Raw genomic sequence first — 22260 nt, 5'->3', positions numbered from 1 at the left:
AACCAGACGCCGTGGGACAATCTATTTTGATCCGTTTTTACAGTTTACATACTTTTATATTATCTTTTATGATTATCGTATTTATATTAATGCATTTTCTAATGATACGTAAGGAAAGTATTTCTGTTCCTTTGTAAGAGAATATTAAAATATAAATAATAAATATTTATAATCAATCATTTATCTTATTACTTTAAAAATGAACAATAGTATTTCATTATTACAAATATAGATTATTGAAAAAAAAAAAAAATAAGACGTGTATTAAGATATTTTCCTTCAACTTCACGATATTTATATAAACAGTTGTAATATAAAAATTTACGAACATATTATTTTACTATTAAGTTTACTCAAATATATTTAAATTGATCGTTTAAACCTTTCAATTCATACATGTAGATTTTATATTTATAAGTGATGACCTACACAAGTAGATTTTATTTTTACAAGTAGATTTTATATTTAAATTAAAAAAAAACGAAATGACCTACACAAATTTATTGGTCATTAATCTCCAACCAATCAATCAAATATCGATTAATACATAATTAATCAAACACTACTTAAAATTTGGCTCGAAAATAAAATATTGCTCTCGTTTGTTTGAACGTTCGTATCTATAAGCATTAGGATCCTAATTTTTAATTACTTTTTGTTTAATCCAATTTTTTAAAATTTAATTATTTAATATACGAAAATTAATAATAATTTAAATATATTATTAAAATATGTAAATTGAATCAATTTTTTTGTATCTTTTATATTAAAGATGATAAATTTATATTCTTGGCTGAATCACAAAAGCATCTGATTAGAACATGACAAGAATTGGTTTTGAATTAAAATATTATTTTTGTTTAAATTCTTATTATATTTTAATTTTGTTTTTATTTAATATTGAGGGATCTATATACATACATACATACATATATAAATATATATATATATATATATATTTACAGAAGATGAAAACCCCTTTAATCAATGAAAAAAATAATACATAAAAACCCCTTTAAATTTTTAATTATTTTTCTCATACTGGGCTGAGCTGACTGATCCACCGACCCGAGGTAAATAAGCCTACTTAATAGTAAGCTTATTCGGCCCATGTTAGCATTGTGTACCCTAAAACCAACATATATATATATATATATATATACACACACACATACAAAATTTCATGTGTTTTGAAGAAACTCTGATCACGTTATGTATACTGTAGAAATTTAATTGTCGATGCATGATTCGTCAACACACGCAACTCACATATAGTTTGTGTGTGTGTGTGTATTATACAAAAATATACATATACATACGTGTACGTGTGTGTATATATATATATATGTGTGTGTACAAAAATGTACATATACATATACCATCTACCTCACCATCTTATTTGGTTATTATTATCTTCTCATAATTACGAATTAATTAATGAGGTTACAATTAATTAAAAACCTTCTTTAACAACTCTCAAGCCCTTTTATTCTCATCACACACACATACACAAACCAACATACATATATACATACACGTATACATATACATAATATAATATACAAGTAATACAGTTCTCATCCCAATAATATTTGTCTTTATCGACGGCTTAATAAATAAATATATACTTCATATTTAATAAAAGGGTCTCTCATCTGTTTATGTAATCTACGAAAATATATAAATCATTTTTATATGGAGAGCATTTATAATGTACCATGTGAAACCTTAAAAAGAACATCTGAATGTTATTCATGCATCGGTGAGTTTTGTCAGTAGTAATATATATATATATATATATATATAATGATTATTATATGTGTCTGCATATGTTTGTAATCTCCAAAGAAAAGATCTTAATTATATATATACATGTATATGCGTATTAATTGATACCATTTCTTGATGCGTAAATTAATATATATGTATACCATTTGATGAAGTGGAAGATCATGATCTGATGATGATGATGATGATGATGATGATGATAATGATGATGATGGTGATGGTGATGATGATGGTGACAGAAGTAGAGAAAGCACACTCCCAACAAGACTAAAGACTCTCTTTAGCCAATGCTGGCTTGTGCTCTCTCTCTTCTGTCAACATGAATATATACATACACATATATATTCATATCCCTTCGTTACTTCATTCTCTGCATGAAAAGAAAATGAATTTAATTACCTACGATAGTAACATATACATTAAAGATATCTAAAACTTGAAAATGTTCATATGCATATATTTATATAAATCTTACCTAGCAATATATGTACACATATGTATATATGTATATAAAACAAAAAGAAACCCATACATATGCATGTGTGCATATATATATATACAATTGAGTCATGTGCATGCATGCATCTACCCAAACGATCAGTATATGCTTACATATATGTACATACATAATACATGCATATATCCGTAGAAAGAAATTACTTTGTAGCTCAAAAGATAACCAAGAACACCTACCTCTCCGCATACCTTCCACCGGGAACTTTCCATTGAAGCTGAACACTCACAACCCATAACATAGATATATATATATACACACACACGCACGCACACACATATATATATATACACACACACGCACGCACAATAAATATAAAAGAAAGAGAGGAAGCCAATATCTGTGTACGAGGTAGGAGAAGGAAATTTAGATGGAGATCTAGCTAGAGAAGTACATGAGTGACATGAAACTGAGATCCATTTTATAGAGATGACAAGGGTAACCGGGTAATACCGGTAAGAGAAGATATGACCGGCAATAAGGAGTAAAATATAAATAAATCAAGTATAGTAAATAAAAAAGTGAAGGTGGTCCTGAAATTAAATTCCCAAATTTAATTTAAAAATTGGCAGTTTCTACAAAAATAGGGGATTCTCCTAAACCTGGCTTTCATACTTTAAATAAAACCCTTTCACTATCACATTTATTATAATTAGGTGGTTAATTTTTTAAAAAAATTAAATTTTATCAGTCTCACGTGTTGACTATATCTGGTAAGACAGCGACCGGCTACAGCAGGTCACTGAAGCAAAAACAGCCAGCAAACCATGGGCATTCACGCGTGCTGTGATGCACTGTTCACGTGATTTTAAGGTAGTCTTTGCTATGCGATTGTGACACGTGGCGAACATGCACGGTTGTTGACAGTTGTGCCGGTGTGGGACCCATCACATGGAGCTATTCGTACTTCGAGGACACAAATGGGATTTGAATAAAGATCAAGGACATTTTGGTCAATTTTGAAAAAAACAATATTATTATTATAAAAAAAAAATCAAACTTTTTATAAATATACAAACTTTTATCTAATTATTAAATTGTGAAATAACATATATATATATATATACACTATCAAAATATTACTGAAAATTACACAAATTAAATTTGCTTAATTGGTTTAAAAAAAAAAAAATGTACAATAGAAATTTCTCTGATCAACAACTCGAGATATCACAGCCGTCCAATAAACAACCAATCAGATCACACATTAAAACTGGGACCCACAAGATTCTAGTATTCGAAGAGATTCTCACGTGCTTTCCCCAACGTGGGAAGAAAAATCCAAACAACTCCCTTCTCCAACTACCACGCACGGCCAGCCACTACGACCCCACTTCCCCACACCTCGCCTTGGTTCGTTTCAGTAACTAACTTAACTGCCATGGAACTGCGCTTTAAAAGATATTTAAATCTGTCCTCCCTTAATCAAAACTTCTTTACCTTAAAAGTTTGGGCTCGGAGATGGCTTCTCTGAGTTCTTCATGTGTTGTGTTTTGTCTGATAATTTGGGTTCCACCATTGTTGTCTGGTTTCTTCGTGGCTTCCTATGAGTTCCATGTCGGTGGCGATGAAGGCTGGATAAAGCCGGCTGCAAATCAAACAGAGATTTATAATCACTGGGCTAAAAATAACAGGTTCCATGTTGGAGACTCTCTTTGTAAGTTTCTCCCTGTTTCTTTAAATACAATATATATATATGGAGCAGTTCTTTAAATAAATATGAGCATTAACTATTATATACGCAAACGCATATACATACATGATATATCGAGCATTTGATGTACATTACAGTATTACTGGAGAAATGTTGTTTAGAATAGTGTACCTCATCGTTAGACACTCTGCAAATTACTATGATACTGTTACATGCATATTATGTTTAGTAGATTACAAACTCCATATTTAATTTGTAGGGTGGCTGAGAAAAAAAAAAATTGTTTCTTGGATAACATATACATATATATATATATATATATATATTACTCTTTACTTTGTAAGTGAAACAAAATATAGTATTATGTATTTTCTTTCATGCCACATATATATATATATTACTCTTTACTTTGTAAGTGAAACAAAATATAGTATTATGTATTTTCTTTCATGCCATAATGTATATTTCTTTAATATTCTACTGTAATATTATCAAACACTGCTATAAAATACTAAAAAGAAGTAATGTATTTGATCATTGTAACTTACAGGATAGCTATGTGATTATACACTAAACAAATAATAATATGTATATAAAAATTTATATATGTATTTGTATTATCTATCCAAGAGTTTTATATATATATATATATATATATATATCCTATCCAAGGGTTGTTGGGTAAGTTGATGGTTTCCTTGCAGACTTCAAGTACCAGAACGATTCAGTTCTGGTAGTGAACAAAACCAGTTACAAGAACTGTGATGTGTCCAGCCCAATCTTGAAATTTGAAGATGGCAACACCACTTTCTGGTTTGATCGATATGGGTATTTCTACTTCATAAGCGGGGAGCCAGGAAACTGCAAAGCTGGGCAGAAACTGATCATACGCGTGATGGTTGACCCTGTTGCTCATGCACCGCAATCACCAGCACCATCACCTGGAGGCGAAGAAAGTGGTGGTTCAGGCGGTGGAGACGGGTGGGATTCCTTTAGCTGGGGCCCGCCCTCGATGAACTCCACAATCAAGCAGTCTGTTGCTTCTTATTTCTTGACTGCTCTTGGGGGGATGCTTGTTGTTCTCTATTTGTTGATGTAGTTTGATTTACTTCGTTGTTAGATTGTTGTTGGTACTTCTCTGTTCTTGCTTGATTTCCTTTGGTTTTTAATTATTATCTGAGGATTGTCTCAGTTAATTACTTTCACTTGGCTTCATTACCTTAAAGATTCTAACTAATATATTTATTTTTATTTTTGAAATTAACTTATACATTATGCTTTAATTGTTACACTAATTAATTTACTAAATACTAAAAAATTATCACAGAAGCATGATGCTGAGGAAGCAACATAGTAGCACCCAAAACCAAGAACCACTATGATCAACGAGGAAGAAATTTACATAATGAAGAATTTTTTTGTATAATGAATGTATAGCCTGCCTACAACAATTGGTTACAGTGTGTCAGTAGAAAACCTTGGGCCTTGAGTTACAGATTAAATTACTCCACTCTGTTTGACTTCAGTAGTAGAGAATGAATCAGCAATATCATCACAAGATAATTGACTATAGGATGAGTTACCTGTTGCATTGTCTGTCTTCGCCACTGGGGTCTTTTCAACAGAATCCGGCACATGATTAGTTATATTATCTTCTTCATTGACACTTTTATGCTCTTGAATTTCTACCTCTAGCTTGGACTCTTCCAATCTGGTCTTCCATTTGATACCAGCTGCCTCTGCCTGATCTGCAAATAATATCTTTGAGGTAGGTGAGGCGCAGATATCTTTGTAAGCTTCGTAAGTAGCAGCATGGGTGTTTCCGCCTTCCAGCAGCTTTGAAAGAGGATGTAAAACTGAAATTGGATCTTTATTTTTGTCCAAGTTATGCATCAAAATCAGAAAGTCGGAAATCAGTTCTGTCTTGCTGAACTGGATAAACACTGCAGTTTCATCCACATGATAGACAGAGGTCACGGATCTAACGCCAAAGGCTTTAGAGATGCATTCTCTTATATCTGCAGCCTTGAGTTTCGATGGAAATCCCCAGACTAAGGCAATGTTTTCAAACACAATCGGTGGATACCTCTTTCCCGTTTTATGAGAAACCAGAGACTCAGCAGTTTTTTTACCAGTTCTTAGATCAACAATCACCCCATTAATCCAACTCAGATAGAGAAGGTTGATGTGCTTCTGGAGCTTTTCATTGTGGGCCAGACATTTGGAATGGAGTTTAAAATCAATTCCAAGAAGACTGCATGACTGGGCAAAGATGTATCCTGTCATGAAAGCATCATAACCAGCCTCATGCTTGGCACCAGGGTTCCATACAGAGAATCTGCAATTTCATCAATCCCACTGCAAATTAAATTGGGAAAGCTCTTGAACATACAATTTATTACTTAAAATATTGGAAAAATTGCTCGCAAACACAACAGAGTCATCAAAGCTAGGATGCTATGATTTTTCACTTGACTAGTATAGTCTTGAAGTAGGCATCAGATTCATCACATTCAAGAGCAAATAGATGTGCCAGCATACTAAGTCCATCACTGTATACCTAGGTTCTTACCTTATAATTGTACAGATCTTCAATTAACTCTACACAGTACTACAAAAACTCATTACATAATGATATCTACCTAGATTTAAAGGGAAGAACAAGTCTAAACAGAACTACCATAACTCATTACACAGTGATATCTACATAGATCTAAAGGACTTTCACCCAGTTGAATAAGATGGGATTCACTATATAACAAACTTGTAAATACCTAGGTTCTTACCTTATAATTGTACAGATCTTCAATTAACTCTACACAGTACTACAAAAACTCATTACATAATGATATCTACCTAGATTTAAAGGGAAGAACAAGTCTAAACAGAACTACCATAACTCATTACACAATGATATCTACATAGATCTAAAGGACTTTCACCCAGTTGAATAAGATGGGATTCACTATATAACAAACTTGTAAATACCACATCTTAAACAAAAGAAAATAACTGCAAGAAATGAACAAATAATTAAAACGCTATATTTTCAGGAAAAGAGAAAGAAAATCAAACCTAATATTATCCACTTCAACATCAACTTCAACACATTGCTGAAACACCAATCCAGAGCTTTTAGAACCAAGAGACATTTGTGGGCATAACAATGCAAATGCTGAGGATAACGATGTTTTAGATCTTTTCATCCGTCGTTGCAGTATCTCATCAGCATTCAAGAGTATTTTGGTGTCAATAATATGAGAAAAATACTTGTTTACAGAGGAGACAAAATCTTCAGCTGTCGAAGGAAGAGGACCAGAGAATTTGCTGTATATGTGTGCAATATCTGCATCGGGAGAACAAACTTGTAAACGATGTACTTGACACTCTTAATAATGGCGGAGACTGATATTTTTGAGTTAGGAAAAATCTGAGAATGATATGCATACCCAGGAAACAATTGTGACCAACGATTAACTTTTTTTCTGAGGAAAGAAGGTCAATAACATGGCGAAACCCAATTGCAGCTTTAATCTTTGTTTCCGCCCCTCTTCGACGCTCATCTTTCACCTCTTTCTGCAAAGCAAAATAACGAGGGTACTTATTGGGCACAATGAGAGACTTATAGAGATGCATAATGATGCCTCACGGAGACTGAATTTCAGATTCCTATTTTTGTTTTTAAAATCTTCCAATCCAAGAATAGTGCCACCATATTCATGCATGAAAAAATAATTCAATAACTCGAATCATACCCTTTTATAAAATACAAGTTCTAGCAACATATAATTAGTTACAGAGAAACTAGCTGCTTTCATTGAAATCCAGCCACAAAATACTCAAAGCTCCATGAAGGGCAGAATTAAATGCAATAAGAAAAGGCCAAAATTGTTCTTGCAGTGCCTAAAAACTTAGATTTCCCAGACTAAATCTGTTGAAAGGATTTTTACAATAGAGGGACGAGTAAACTGAACATAAACTGAACTCATTATATGATCTCTGTCACAATCATATGCATGGCTCTTACCATAAGTAAGTTCCTGTCCTCCTCTGATTCAGTATATACAACTAGCTCACTTGAAGAGAAATTTTCACCATCCCCATGAACATAGGCAAGATCACTAAAATGCTTCCTCGTAACCTGTTGGCGACCAACTTTACCTATTAGCGATCCAAAAATCTAATGCAATAGACATGCACTGTATGGGAAACAAAAGCTTGAGATAAGCAGAAAGAAAGAAATCTCAATGTATTAAAGCGAACAAATAAGGAAACAAATTCATGCTGGTCAGAGATAAATCGCAAAGAAATAGATATATCAATAAAGGTCCACATGGCAGACATTTGTAAGCGAATAGGTTAGCAGATTGAATCAGTGTTAATACAAAGACAAACATTATTTCAAAACCAGTTGTCTGCAATCAAACATAAAACAACATGCGGAACATAATGAATTGAGTTAACAAAAGACGACAATACCAGTTGAATTAACCTAAGCTGATGAGAAGTGAAGCCATGAAGACTAAGAGCCGGCCGCATCTTGAAGAATATTGTTTGAAACTGCTGGCTAGAATTACTTGAGCTTCTCTGAATTTCAGGCCATCCGTTTCCACCATGTAACATAACATCACGCCATTCGCTCAACCTATTCTTCATTCTTTCAGCAAAGAGAACATCAGCTATGCGGCCCAGTGGCTTCTCCCTACCTTCTTTCAACTTGAGCCATGAGTTATAGGACTCATCCTCATAATGTGAATTCAACTGCCTTAATGCCTCTTCTTCTTGTCTTCTGGACAAATAAGATACCCCTGAGATTATTCTAAACTGTGAATTTCCAAACTATTTGCACTTCACAAACCATTTTTTCTTTATACTCTTTTTATAAACACAAAGAATATATGAAGCTCTTATACTCCTCGCTCTCTTCTCCCTCAGCCCCTCTCTCAATAATGCAAGTTCCAAATATCAAATAATGGCAGTAAACCCCTAACTCGTTTGAGGCAAGATAAAAAATTAGAGATTTCTTTCAGAATACCTTCATGTATGCAAGCATTAAAATCAAACTGGTATTTAGCCAAGAAGTCAATGGAAGTTGTCTGGCAGAGGAACTCATGAGAAGGGCCATCAAATGGAAGCTCTTGACGAGGAAACACAAAGAAATTGTGCCTGTGAAACGACATCGTACAATCTTATTCAACTAAAGGCAAAACTTCAACTGCAGCTTAAAATTCATAGCTTTAAGCTACAATCAATATACCAGCATATATAATTATATGTATTTATAGTGTATGTATAGAAAGAAAGGAAAGAGAGTAGTTGTTACTAACGGGTGAGAGATGAAGGAGTTCTTAAGTAGGTCCCATCGGAAGGGACAGACGCCGAACTGGACGACGGCGAATTTCTCGGCGGAGTCTTTAACTTTGAGATACCGGACATCGAAGCGGTCAAACTCGAAGGACTCCCGCCAGGGCGCGCTGGTTATGCCCGTCATCTCCAGGTCGATTGCCACGAAGTCCGCGGAACGCACGTGCGTCCGAAGATCCGCCAGCGCGGCCTCGAAGTTTGATTTCGTCACTTGCTTCAAGGGGAACGGCGCTGCTCCTGCCGTACCATTTGGTGGCGACGGGGGTTTGGGCGAGGAGGTGGTGGTGGTGGAATGAGCGCGTGCAAGAGCACGCGAGAAAGACCTGAGAGGCCATCGCTTGTAACAGTTCATTGGAGAATAGAGAAAGAAATGAGCATGGCGATGTACAGTAGTGAACTGGTCTGTTAGTAGTTTTGGGGTTTTAGGTTTTCCATCTTCGTGTTCTTCTGGAGCCTGGAGGTGGAAGAAGAAGATGATGGTTCGAACAATAGTTGCACCTTAAACGACGCCGTCGCTACGCTGGCTTGTGCAAGTGACTTTCTTACGGTAAAAATGACATGACATTTTTAAAATTGGTTTTTTGTGAGTGTTAAAATTATTTATTGAAAGGAAAGAAATAAAATATTTTCAGAAAATCTAAAATAAGAAATTATTAAAAAAACATTTCATAGTGTTCTGAAAAAAAAAAAAAAAAAAAGTATTCCAGTGTAAACGAAAATAAAAATAACCAATAAATCAAAATCCATCAGTCAAAATTTAAGTTAATCAATTAAAATTTTCAAAATAAATATTTTATCAGATTAGTTATAAAAATACAATATTAAATTAACATATATTGGTTATATAAATATCAATCATATGCATCTTCACACTGCTGCAATGGCTTCACTTCATGATCTTTGATTAACACAAGGTATCATTCATGGGATCCTCAGGCAGCCTGAATGCATCTTCTGACAGCAAAAGCTCAAGTAAAACTAGATCATCTTCAAGATCTTAGTTTCCTCACCTTTGACATTTTGTTTTCCATATCCCCTTTAGATTATGTTGAGAGTTGATCCGATAATATCAAAACCATGTGACTCGCGTAATTTCAAGCATTTCTTGAAAATTGCTGCTGCAATCTACATGCCAACTAGCCACAAAGATGGCCTTCTATGTTCTCGGCTCCAGAAATTTAAAAAAAAAAAAAAAGTCCTGCATTGTAGTAACACCAGTACTTGAAGTCTCTGAAAAGCTTATCAAACTAAGGACATGGCATGTGCATCCAAAAATGCAAAATGGTGTATGCATGATTTCAGAAGATGACTGAACTGGCTGACAGAAAGAGCCAAAATTCCCGGGAAAGATTCAGAGAAAAGAATAGGTAAAATCACTTGCACTGAGGAAATAGAAATAACGTTTTCAACGTCTTAACAGAATTGTCTCGAATATATCCTTCTGCAGTATGTTGTATGAATTTTCCAGCACAGAGTAGAGCAGTGAAAACCAATGTGGTTGCAAATGTACAGTTGTTCACCATATCTAGCAAACACTCGATGGCATATAGAATAGAATAGAAAGGTTGCTTTACTTACATCTAGTCATATCTCCCTTATTAAGCGAGCAGCAAAGGCCCCATCTAGTGAATGTTTTACTGGGTTAGAGGAATAGAAACCTTGCTTTGTCACAAACTCAGATGGTACATATCTATCAACAGGATCAATGCAAAACTCCTGGTGCAAAAGATATTATCTGAAGTTTAGATCTAAGCTTATAAGCCGTCAAAACATGGATAAAGAATGATTCATACAGGATGCCTGAGAAGAAATGCATACACCCGCTCTTCATTTTCTTCGGGATCTATGGAGCAGGTACTATATATTAAAACTCCACCAGGTTTCACCAACCTGTGCACAAGACAATGAGTTCAATCAAGGAACAAAGGCTACAAGCCTATAAAGAGCTTCTGAGATAGATTTTAATTAATTTACTCGCAAAACAAGAGAAATTTATAATAAATTTGAAGAAATGAATTATTTTGTGTTAAAATGAAACCATGTTTGGTGCTGTGCCATGCATTTGAGAGAGAAAAAGAGAAGCACAAAAAGAAAAGAAAGAGAAGAGGAAGATCTTGATCTCACATGGAAGCTGAATCAAGGAGCTCATCCTGCAAGTTCTTGAGTTGTTCTAAGTCCTCCAATCTCCTATTCCAGCGCAAATCTGCCCTCTTTGCAGTGGAACAGAGAAGCAGAATGATTAGTTAAATTTTAAGGTTTATCAGCCAATATATAATGGAGGATGAGCCAGAACATAGGAAAAAAAATCCTCAGCTTTGTTAGAACCTGCGGGACAAGAAATTACCTTGGAGAGAACCCCAAGTCCCGAACACGGAGCATCCAGCAAAACCTTATCATACTTCACCTGATTACCATCCTAATTCGGAGGTAAAGAAGCTCAGAGCAATATGTGAGGAATTGTTATCCACAAGGAGTACAAGTTCAGAGCAATAGTTATGCCTTATAAAAACCGTCTTCCAATGAGGAGGAAACTTACAGCAAAGGCACGAAGGTCAGCGTTAATGGCGGTAATAACATCATCAACTTGATGCAACTTTGCTGTCTCTCTAAGGATTCTTAACCGGCCTTTGTTTATGTCAATTGCATACAAATTACCTACAACAAATAAAACACTATATATGCTGCATAATTTCACAACACGTAAATAGTGATGCAACTACTTTAACCCAATATATTTAGTTCACCATCCTATTTCTATCAGCACTGAAGTACAAAGCACAATAACTTCAGGATCAATGTACCATAAATAGCAACCATCTAAAACCTTGATCTGCATATGTTATCATTAACTTGGGACATGGTAGAAGAAGAACTAAACACTACTTCAGGAAAATTTTTCTGTTTGAAATCTTCGTTACCATACTTGTGGAAGAAGAAAGAATTGTAATATTAAAACAAAGGAGTTAGATAGCTCGTCAAGCATTGCAATAATGTTCAATGTCTTTACTGAAAAGGGGGCAAAAAGGCAAACACTTAAGAAGTGGCACAATTTACCCTTTCGACTCAAACGGGATGCCATATAAAGTGTCTTTCCTCCAGGAGCAGCACAACCATCAACAATGCTCTCACCAGGCTGAGGATCCACAACAGAAACTATCATACCTGCAATGTTATTGTGATATACCATTCAATGATATGTACATAAGGTAGAAAAATTCAGAGACTAATCTCTTGACATTGTGAACAACTGATCGAAATGTATGCTATGAGTATGGACTACACATAGATATAAGCATTATATTTTAGGTGTCCAGGTAGAAGAGAAAAAAAATTGACCTGCACTCTCATCCTGGACAGAACACAGACCTTCTCGCAGTAATCCAGCTTGCATAACAATCTGAAATAACAAAAAGTAGGCAATCAGGAAGTGAAGTAGATTATTCCAAATAACCTTACAACAAACTTCCGCAGTGTCTTTTTGCTTCCTAAAAATAGAATAGCAGTAAGCATAGAACTTCATGATTTCAACATCTTAACTAGACAGCAATAGTGCCTTCATAACAACAACAGCGATTATCTTAAAAGAATTCTACTTTGAGCCTCTAGTAAAAAATATTCATCTTCAATATACAACCTATTATCATGTTTTTTTTACAATGCAGATTATGCTCCATAGATAGCAACTGATAGAGCAAGAACCATTCTAAACAAGAACCTGGTACAGAAACATGCCTGCAAGCCAGTTTTGATGCGTACAAAATCATCCAAATTCAATGAAAGCTCATATGGGACCTGCAGATTGAACAATAGAAAGTTAATGACTGAACAAAAAATCACAACATACCAAGAGAGCTAAGAAGAGATAAAGCATTTTTCTATATGTGTTCTCTAGTCAAACAAGAGGTGTATGTGCATGTTTTCATCTGTATGTATACGCATGCCGGAGAAGAGAATGAGAAAGTGGGATCCAGTTAAAAAGGCCAGGCAATTTCAGAGTACATCAGCAAGCAGGATGCTACACTAACCAATCTAAAAGAATTTCAAATTCTCAACATCTTAAGCAAATGAAAGGAGAACAGTAATAAAGTACCTTTAACGAATTTAGCTGCAACACAAGGTCGGACCTTGTAACACCTTTCTCAATGTTTGCCCTGAGATCTTTGGAGGGTTTAGTTATAAGATAAATTTGACATTACACATTCTAACAAAGAAAACAAATCAGCCACAAACCTCAAACTGAAACTGGGATTACTGTTGTTCCACATCATCAATTTGATAGCTTCTTCTCTCCCAAGATACTTTGTCCAACGCCGTACCATCCACTGAAAAAATAGAAAACCTGTTAAATGGGATTTCCATAAAAGGAAAGGAAGCTACATGAGATAGAACATGTTACTAACAATATGAAAAATTTAACTTTACTCCATCTGCAATGGTAGGGGAACAATATACCAACTCATCTTCATTAGATCAGTGTAACAATACTGTACTACAAAGCGTGGTTCATTGTCAAAACTAAAATAAATAGGCCAAGAGTTTCCTGAAAGTGAACTACCGAACCCAGTTATCACAATAGAACATGCATAAGTCTTCTAACAAGAACACTTGGCAAATGAGGTAAATAGCCCTTAGTTTAAATTTCAATTTCTGCTTGGGTGTTACCATGTAACATCTTATATACTAACTTCTGAAAATGATGAACAAGGTCTTCAACTTCAACATTTTACAATTGTTAGGATACCTTCCAACATTTACTTATTTCCCCAGAAATATCATGGTTATGACACTTGCTTCATCACAAGCCCATCAATGAGATCTACTATTTGTATTGCATCAATCACTACAGTGGGAAATAATAGGAAACAGACGCAAGAGAAGGAGCAAAAGATTTCTAAACTTACTACAGGATGAGAATAAAGAGTTGCAAGAGCACGTGCTTGTTCTCGATCATCACCTTCCACTTTAGGTAGAGGAAGGGCGTCATTTTCCTGCAAAACTTAAAGGTTAGAAATCAAATACCTGGAAGGTACTATTAGCCATGTGAGTAGATAAGTGAGTAGATAAGTAGAAAACCTTAAGCAACACTAGTTTCCGAAGTATCCCATTAACCATGTTACCAGCACCAGGTCTAAGGGCAACCTTTGCAAGTCTGACATTCTGCAGTTAGACATGAAATTTGACAAATTGTGAGAGCCAAAATGACAAATAGAACTTATTACTGGATGCCAAAGAATCCGATCTTTGGTTGTATCGAACAATAGAATAGAAGTAATTTTTCTAAAAGCTTAAGTTAATAGGAATAACTCAATTTCTTATTTATACATGAACAGGCCTTGTCACCTACAAATCCACCACATTGAACATGTGGACAAAGCACAAAACATTCTACCTTGTGCTGAAATTAGTAAACTAAAATTAGACGGCAGCTAGGATTTGAAAATTAGGGTCTAGGTATGGTACCATGTTGAATAATGAAGTTGAATCAATTTTGCTAAAAGTTTAATATTATAGGAAATAATCGAATTTATTATTTATGCATTAACAGGTGGATCTGTATTGATATAAAACCTATACATCAAATATATTGGACACATATAGCTTACCAACAAACAAGAATTTGACTTAATAGTGCAATTATCATAACATGTGCGGTTAATGTTTGTTGTTCCTCCATCATCTATTTGAAGACTCGACTAAGAGTATTGCAGAACCATCAATTTGTCAGATGATTATCGCAAATATATATCCAGCAGAAACAGAGAAAGACAAGGTTTATATGAAAAGAAAGACTACCAAACACATCTTGAATATCCCTTGGAGGTGGGGAGGCATCCTCCTAAAGGTTTACTTATGTTAGTAATGGCTTCTGAATAAGCAATATCACCACAGAAGTTTACCTCTCTACATCCAAGCATATATGGATGAAGACAGATGAATGGACTTTACCTCATCTACAACAGCATATGGTGGCATATCAAGCTTTACAATCTCATAGAAACCAATGCGAAGAATCTGCAAAAGATTAATGAAGGAAGAAGAAGAGGATCAGTGCAAGTCTTAACTCCTGGTTCAAAAATTCTCTACTAAAAGGTCCTATTAGCAGAATGCAATTCAATGTCTCAGCTTCACCACATAACCACAAAAATTTCTGCAGTATTCCACAAACATCCAAGCAGTTAAACTTTGGATTTCAGACGCCGAAGATGGGGAAAGAGAGAAAATTAAAAAGCAAAGAGAGAGGGAAAGCGCCTGATGGATCAAAGATTGGCATTTAGAATTGCTGTATGAAGCTCTTTAAACGTCATGATATCTGACTTGGTGATAAAGGAGTTGAGAAATAGATTATAAATATATCACAACAGAGGTTAGGCTTCTTGATGCAGTTGGTAGGTACGTCCAAGTTGAAAACTGTTGAGTTTCATGATTGACAATGCATGAGAACAAAACCAATCTAAAATAGATAAAGCACACCTGTAGAAGAAGAGGCTCCAAGCTTCTGAATGTGCTTTCTTCACGGCAGAGTGAACAGATTAAATGATCAAGATATCTCCTCCATCTAATGGTTCCTCCAACAATATCTGTAACCTACAGAATCCAATGTGACCAAAATGGGAGATTTATGGCCATGCTATTGATGTGTTCATTAATTCTATCTTTAACCATATCAACCTAAAAATTTAATCAATCTCCAGGAATCATCAGAAACAGAAAATCTATATTACAATTGCTTCAAAAATATTGTGGAAATGCCAACACTAACATTACAATACAATATTAAAAAATAAAAGCATAAGTACACAAGATAAGAGGACTGCAAGTGAGAACTAACCAATCTAAGACCCTGATCATCTAAATCACGTGTTCGAAACCCAAGAGTTCTTTCTACATATCCCATTTCATTGCTACCAGAACCTTTTCCTTTCTCATTCAGAAGGTCAGCAAATGCACCACCCAGCTCAATTCTCATCAACCTCACAGCAGAAACTGTATAAACCATTAAAAAAACATTCGTATAAGAAAATGAATAGTAACCCTCTCATAGCCAACAGCTTCGGACAAACCGATAACTTATATAAAAAAGGGAATGGAATCATAGATATAGGAATGTCCGCAAACTTTGTTTAAGGCTATGTTTGGAACAACAAACCTCATTTGGCAATTTATTAGAAAATTATTCTTAGTTTAATTCCAATTAATGTAACTGTCTTCCAAAATGATAAAAAAAAAAAAATCTCTCAGACAATTTCAGGTAGAGGTGAAACAATATATTTCCAAATCTGTTAAATTTCACTTGATATTGTTTAAGAAGTTATTATCATTTTATAATGAATTTGTATGCATTAGGGGTGGATTTCTAATATAAGTTTTACAAATAAATTAATTTGTTCCAAATAGCCTAAGTAAACAATTTAAATAACAAAATTTCAAATGCAATAACTAATCACTAATCAACCAATCAGATTAAAGAGATGACCTAATTACCACTCATCAGAAAACAATACTGATATTAGATATTGTGATTACCAGCTCTATGAGGAGAAACCTCCAAATTCAACTTCTGGGTCTTTTGTAATGGACCAAGAGGACCTAAATAGCAAAATATGACATTATATGAGAGCTTTTAAAAAATTGGAACCTCCCCGAGAAATATTACCGAGATCTTTGTGCTAACAATTTTCCATTTCCTGCCTTTACTAGAGAACCAAACAAAAAAGTTCTACCTCTTTTAGGAGCAGAAATGGATGTGTTGGGTTTACGGGCTTTTCTCAGTCGCTCAGCCAAAGGTTTTCTTGTCTCGACGGGTTGTATTGCACGAAGAGCGAGCACATGCGCCATTCACAGCTTTCTCTGGTCTGCTCTTGGCTTCTACTGTGCACACTACACTACAGCAGTAGCTAGCTGGGAGGATGACGAACATCAAAAAGAAAAAGGCGGCTTTTGGATATCGAATTACGAAAATGCCTCCTTCTAGATCAGAGAGAAGATGGGTCTGGGCTACTAGACCGGCCCACGGGAATGGGCTGCTATGTGCATGACAAAACTGAATTCATAAGCTAAGCTCATATCGAATTGCTTTGCTCGCTCTCTGAAGACGACATGGTTTTGACTTTTCTGGAGGGTTTTTGCTCTTCTGCATGCAACAATGGCGGCAAATGCAGAAGTGGCGGTGTTCGCTGACACGAATTTGGGCACCCGCATCGTCATGGGAGTTCCTCCAGATATCACAGGTGGAGATTTCAAACGTAAGCTTTTTTATTATTCACAATGAAAAAGAAAGGTCTTCTTTCCGTCTTTGTATATGGGTTATCCTTTTCTGGTCTGTGTAACAATCAACTTAGTTTTTCCCTATAAATTTCAGCTTAATGGGTCCCTTTTGTCCCTTTCAAGACTGATGAATTTTTCTTATAAATTTTGTTTCAGAAGTTTTGACTTAGATTTCTCATAGTTTTTTGCATTTTTCTTCCCTTTTAATATCTGTTGGCATTTGGCGTCGGTGCTGGTGCGTGTTATCAGGCTGATTTAACCAACAGGGTTTGAATCAACTGTAAAAGAAGGAATTTTGGTCCTTGATAGAATCTTTAAATATAAAAGGGTTTGAATAAACAGCGAAATTTGTTAGAAAGACACACTCTAATTCTACTACTCTGCTGTGTTTACTTTAAAGTGGGTATTTTTACTCTTAATTTACTGAGCTGCTTATACGAGATTTAGATTATCTTGCATTGGATGGACTGAATCTTGTAAACTTCAACATGGATCCAATTCAACAGATTTAGTCTTGAGCACGGTTCAAATCGAGTTAAACAAAGAGATAATAGATGAAAATTTTATTGAAAGACTGTGAAATCACTAATTGTTGCTAATTATTCAACAAACTTAAGCTGATTGAAAAAGAGATAGTCTCTTAGGTGATATATGTGAAGACCTACTGGCTTAATGTCTTGGATCATGTGTAGACTAGTTGATCTTTGTGCAAGATTTAATTTTAACAGAAATTGGATAGTCAGAATTTGAAGATTACATGTCTTACCATGTTTAATAATAGAGTTATGCTGGTGATGATCATCCAATGCATTCTTGAGTTTGCTAATGATTATATTTAAGAGTTGTAGATTCTCAGATACTTTCTCCTATGCTCATTGATTTTTCTGTGTTTCTTAAATGAGTAAAGTTCTCCTTTCATTTGTTTCATCATGTGCATACATAGAAGATTTTCTTGACAATACCTTAACCTGAATGTTTTTTTCTTCTCAGCATGATTGACCGTCCATAGGAAGTTCATAGTTGAATTGATTCTTCTACTATATAATGCAACAGGTTGTAACACTTCATTAGGCTTAACTAGCACTAGTTTGTGATAACTAATCCATCGGAAATTGTTCTAATAGGGAAACTCGAGAAAACACACTTCAATTGCTTTCCGAGTTTCGGAGAGATCAAAGTTAATGGATTAATGGTATATCTCAGACCAATCTGTTTCAATTTAATCGACTTTCTTTTCTTTAAGCCTTGTGACCACATTTGTTCTATCACTATTTCTTGCTTCTTGTTCTAACTCCATCTTCGAGCAGGTGAAGCGGAAGTCATCGTTTTACCATCTTCCCGAGTGGATTCCTATAAAGTATGCTTTCCAGGGTCTTAGGGGGACATGGTTTCTTCAGGTAGAAGGAAGGCTTTTGAATGGTTCGAATAGCACAGACTTATCCAAGCATGTTGCTGCAGAAGTTGGGAATCATGCCTTTCATGGCAGCAACCTAACTAAATCTCTTGCTATAGCCAGTAGAAGAAAGAATGGGTTGAGCAATGGAAAGGAAAAAAAGGAAATATTCAACAGAATCAAAACTTCGCAACAAGAGCTTCCAAAAGTTTTTTCTTATTCAGGCAAAAAGAGGAAAAGAAAACAGAGAATAAACAATTTGGAGCACCCACTGCCTCCAGCTAACGAGAACATTAATATCGACAAAGAAATGCAAGCTATCAGCTGTAGAAAGAACCTTGAATTCGAGTCTGCAACAAAATGTCATCCCGCCTCAAAAAGACGAACACCTAGCAAGAGGTTTCAGCAAGTCATTACAGATGCTAACATCAATGGAAGATACTCCTCGAGTTTCTGTGAGGAAAGCAGATATAGAAGCCCTTCTGTGTTACTTGTTGCTTCTACTATTCATAGCAGACTTCCTCAACAACTTAAGGCTCAACGAGATGTTAGCTGCTCTACCATTGGAGTTGACACTTTGCCACAGCTTAACCTTCGAACACCACCAAGAATATCTCCTTCTCTATCTCAAACTGACTCAAAGCCTGAATCTTCAAGAAATAAGCCAAGAGGAGCTGAAATTGGGAAACGTCTCCTCACTGCCTCGAATAATATCATCAAGCCTCAAAATAAGCACAGATCTGCAATATCTATATGCAGAACCAAGAATAGAAAATATGAACGCCGGAATGCTGCATCTATAGCCAGATATATGGCATTTGAGATGAGCAGCAGTGATGGCTGAAGAAATCCGGTGGTGCCTTCTGATAAAACTTAACTCATGTATGTTAAAACTGCTATGCTCATCCAACCCCTGTGCCACTTCCATAATTTTCCAGCAGCATTCAGCTTATTCTTTGAATCGACTGATGATTCAAGGTCCCTCTGATTTTTCCAGGTTGGGCTGTGCTGATTTTAACACTGTTCGAAAAGGAGAAAAACAATGAGGGCAATCATATAGAATTCACTCCATGAATACAAAAACTAGCTCATAAGTATCCAAGTTAGCTTTTGAGGTTCACATTATTGTCAAACATGCTTTGCCAGGACAGTGATTTGGAACCAACAATAGCTTAAGTAGGTTGACCTGCCATTGACAGTCTTGATATGATGAAAAGAATTCGATCAAAATGCTGAAGCTTGGTAGCATGAAAAAAACCGATGTTGTAGAGTTGAGCCTGAGGATTGTGCAAGAAGATATCTAGTATTTTGTATTTCACTGGAGATATATGTGGGAAGGCAATTTTTTTGAGCAATTTAGGCTGCAAAACATTGTTCCTGAGGAGGTGGTCAGAGGGTGCAAGGCATTTTTGCTTAACTTTTCATCTCCATTGTGAGATATACTAATAGAATATAAATAATTTAGACTTGAAGCAGACATAGCATTAGGGATATTGACTTTTCTCTCGTCTTTGCACTCTCATAATAATAAGGTTCTTTTACGGCCAAGTTTCACCATGTAAATTTTGTTTTCTCTGTTCATGACATTGACAAACATAAGATTATAAAGAACCTTAGGTAAGTTAGCTCTGTGTTTATTCTCTTCATTTACTGCATTTGTAATTGGATTAATTGTTCGGCAGGGGATACAAGAAAAGGATAGCTCATGAGGGATCCTCGAATCTTCAGGCACCATTAGTGTCTCTCTAACCAAGGCATAGACCACTTGATTTCATATTTTAAGAATCTAAATAGACGTAAAATAGACAGCTCTATTACATCTTTTAATCTTACAGCTCTATTACATCTGTTCATATTTTAGGAATCCAAATAGTCGTAAAACTCCCGACCATTTCTTCGAGGTTTACCAAAAGAGTCCATAATGATCCTCAGACTGCCTCTTATCTCTTGCCAGTTGAAGACCAAATCTTAAATGCTGTAGCTCCTGCCATTTCAGCCGCATGATGGACTGGGAGGCAACTTATGCTAGTAAATATCCCCCAACCCTTCCAATCTCTGTATATGAAACTCAGACCTCTCCAATTCTTGGACCTAATAGCGGCATCCATGTTCATTTTATAGTGCCCTCTGGATCAAGCAACCCATGACAGCGGAGGAAAATCCATTTGTTGCTTTCTTAATTTTGAAAACGAGTACATTTTGATTTAAATTTATACCCTTGTAAAGATAAATAAAAATATTAATCATTCAGTCAATAAATTATATTTTTTTAAAATTTAATTTTATAAAGTACGATAATCTTGCAATTATTTCTATTGTCACTCTAAAATTTTATCCATCATTTTTTAGATGTATTTTTTATTAATATATATCGAATCAAGATGAAAAGTTATAATATAGTAGAAAAAAAAGGAGGTCTATGATTATTGAATAATAGTTGACTTAGGTCAAAATAAATATTACTTGGTATTCATATAATATCTTTGGAGATAATATATGTTTATAATTTTTTTATTTTAAAATAAATGGGGCTAATTTTGTTATTTTTTGTTTTATTAATATGCTCATAATTATTAAATTCAACAAATAATTGTAAATTTTACATTTGAGTATCAATAAAGTTTAATATATGAATTTAACACCATATGGTATTTTAAAATTTAACAATAATTTGAAATGTAATCGCATTTGATAGATTCTCATTTAATTTATAGTTAATTTTCAATTTATTCTTATATTAACTTTTATAAATTAATTTTTTTTTAAAATAGCTAATTATGCTAAAATATCTCATAATGTTAGTCCTTATATAGTTATTTTAGTATTTTATTTATCAAAATAAATAAATATAGTGATAATTTACGTAAAAAAAATAAACAAAATGATAATAATTTATAAACAATAAATATTAACAAACAATTTAATGTACTTAATTTATCTCTACTTGTGTATTGTTTATGAAGTTTGCTTGATGTGTTATGATGTATTATTTATAAGAACTTGGTGACTTGAATTTGTTCCTTCACATAAACATATTTTTAAATACTAATATATATATTTGTATATAAAATTATTACATTTTATCTAAATAATACAAGTACTTCATACGTAAAAGTCTAGAATTTTATTGAATAGAAATATTAAATTAATGAATAAGTTAAAGTAATTGAGAATTTAGAGTTTATGTTCTTTACACAGTAAATTATGATGGCCAATAAAGTTACGAAAATATCCCTTAAAAAATACCAAAATAACATAAATATAAATATAACTAAAATCATA

General features: G+C 34.4%; 4 protein-coding genes across 17 annotated transcripts; 2 read left to right on the top strand and 2 right to left on the bottom strand.

Annotated features, from left to right (window-relative positions):
* Nucleotides 1-3488: 3488 nt before the first annotated feature.
* On the top strand, nt 3489-5190 carry LOC110820718 (early nodulin-like protein 6). Its single transcript, XM_022050295.2, has 2 exons — nt 3489-3959; nt 4661-5190. Exons 1-2 carry the CDS (start codon nt 3764-3766, stop codon nt 5053-5055), a joined length of 591 nt encoding a protein of 196 aa, XP_021905987.2. The 5' UTR covers nt 3489-3763; the 3' UTR covers nt 5056-5190.
* Nucleotides 5191-5310: 120 nt separating this feature from the next.
* Nucleotides 5311-9918, bottom strand: AHG2 (Polynucleotidyl transferase, ribonuclease H-like superfamily protein). The gene is made up of 7 exons (XM_022050113.2): nt 9284-9918; nt 8992-9122; nt 8436-8764; nt 7984-8097; nt 7406-7532; nt 7032-7302; nt 5311-6294 (listed from the first exon to the last, which is right to left on the bottom strand). Exons 1-7 carry the CDS (start codon nt 9670-9672, stop codon nt 5454-5456), a joined length of 2202 nt encoding a protein of 733 aa, XP_021905805.2. The 5' UTR covers nt 9673-9918; the 3' UTR covers nt 5311-5453.
* A 148-nt stretch (nt 9919-10066) lies between these two features.
* Nucleotides 10067-17284, bottom strand: LOC110820603 (NOL1/NOP2/sun family protein / antitermination NusB domain-containing protein). Of its 8 annotated transcripts, none has more exons than XR_002540938.2 (18): nt 17042-17284; nt 16845-16907; nt 16150-16304; nt 15792-15905; nt 15267-15332; nt 14394-14477; nt 14222-14308; nt 13551-13642; nt 13411-13471; nt 13053-13112; nt 12657-12717; nt 12375-12482; nt 11857-11975; nt 11665-11736; nt 11445-11530; nt 11139-11210; nt 10899-11036; nt 10067-10518 (listed from the first exon to the last, which is right to left on the bottom strand). XR_002540938.2 is itself a non-coding variant. In XM_022050116.2 (18 exons), exons 1-17 carry the CDS (start codon nt 17154-17156, stop codon nt 10905-10907), a joined length of 1572 nt encoding a protein of 523 aa, XP_021905808.2. In that variant the 5' UTR covers nt 17157-17284; the 3' UTR covers nt 10067-10518; nt 10899-10904. The 8 variants fall into 8 exon arrangements, 5 of the variants coding, with proteins under 5 accessions (XP_021905808.2, XP_021905807.2, XP_088074897.1 ...); XM_022050116.2 differs by having other exon boundaries at nt 11114-11210; XR_002540937.2 differs by lacking the exon at nt 10067-10518 and adding an exon at nt 10525-10660.
* LOC110820604 (ubiquitin-protein ligase) lies at nt 17285-20603 on the top strand. Of its 7 annotated transcripts, none has more exons than XM_022050119.2 (4): nt 17318-17563; nt 18710-18777; nt 18893-19860; nt 19976-20603. In XM_022050119.2, the coding sequence occupies exons 1-3, from the start codon at nt 17464-17466 to the stop codon at nt 19820-19822; spliced, it is 1098 nt and encodes a 365-aa protein (XP_021905811.2). In that variant the 5' UTR covers nt 17318-17463; the 3' UTR covers nt 19823-19860; nt 19976-20603. The 7 variants fall into 7 exon arrangements, with proteins under 7 accessions (XP_021905812.2, XP_021905811.2, XP_088074899.1 ...); XM_088218775.1 differs by adding an exon at nt 18576-18638 and having other exon boundaries at nt 17407-17563; nt 18893-20603; XM_088218773.1 differs by having other exon boundaries at nt 17318-17548; nt 18893-20603.
* Nucleotides 20604-22260: the final 1657 nt, after the last annotated feature.

The sequence above is a fragment of the Carica papaya genome, chromosome 4 (assembly GCF_054855325.1).
Source record: "Carica papaya isolate Zhongbai chromosome 4, ASM5485532v1, whole genome shotgun sequence".
Classification (NCBI taxonomy): Eukaryota; Viridiplantae; Streptophyta; class Magnoliopsida; order Brassicales; family Caricaceae; genus Carica; species Carica papaya.
This window is presented reverse-complemented; position numbering and strand designations above follow the sequence as displayed.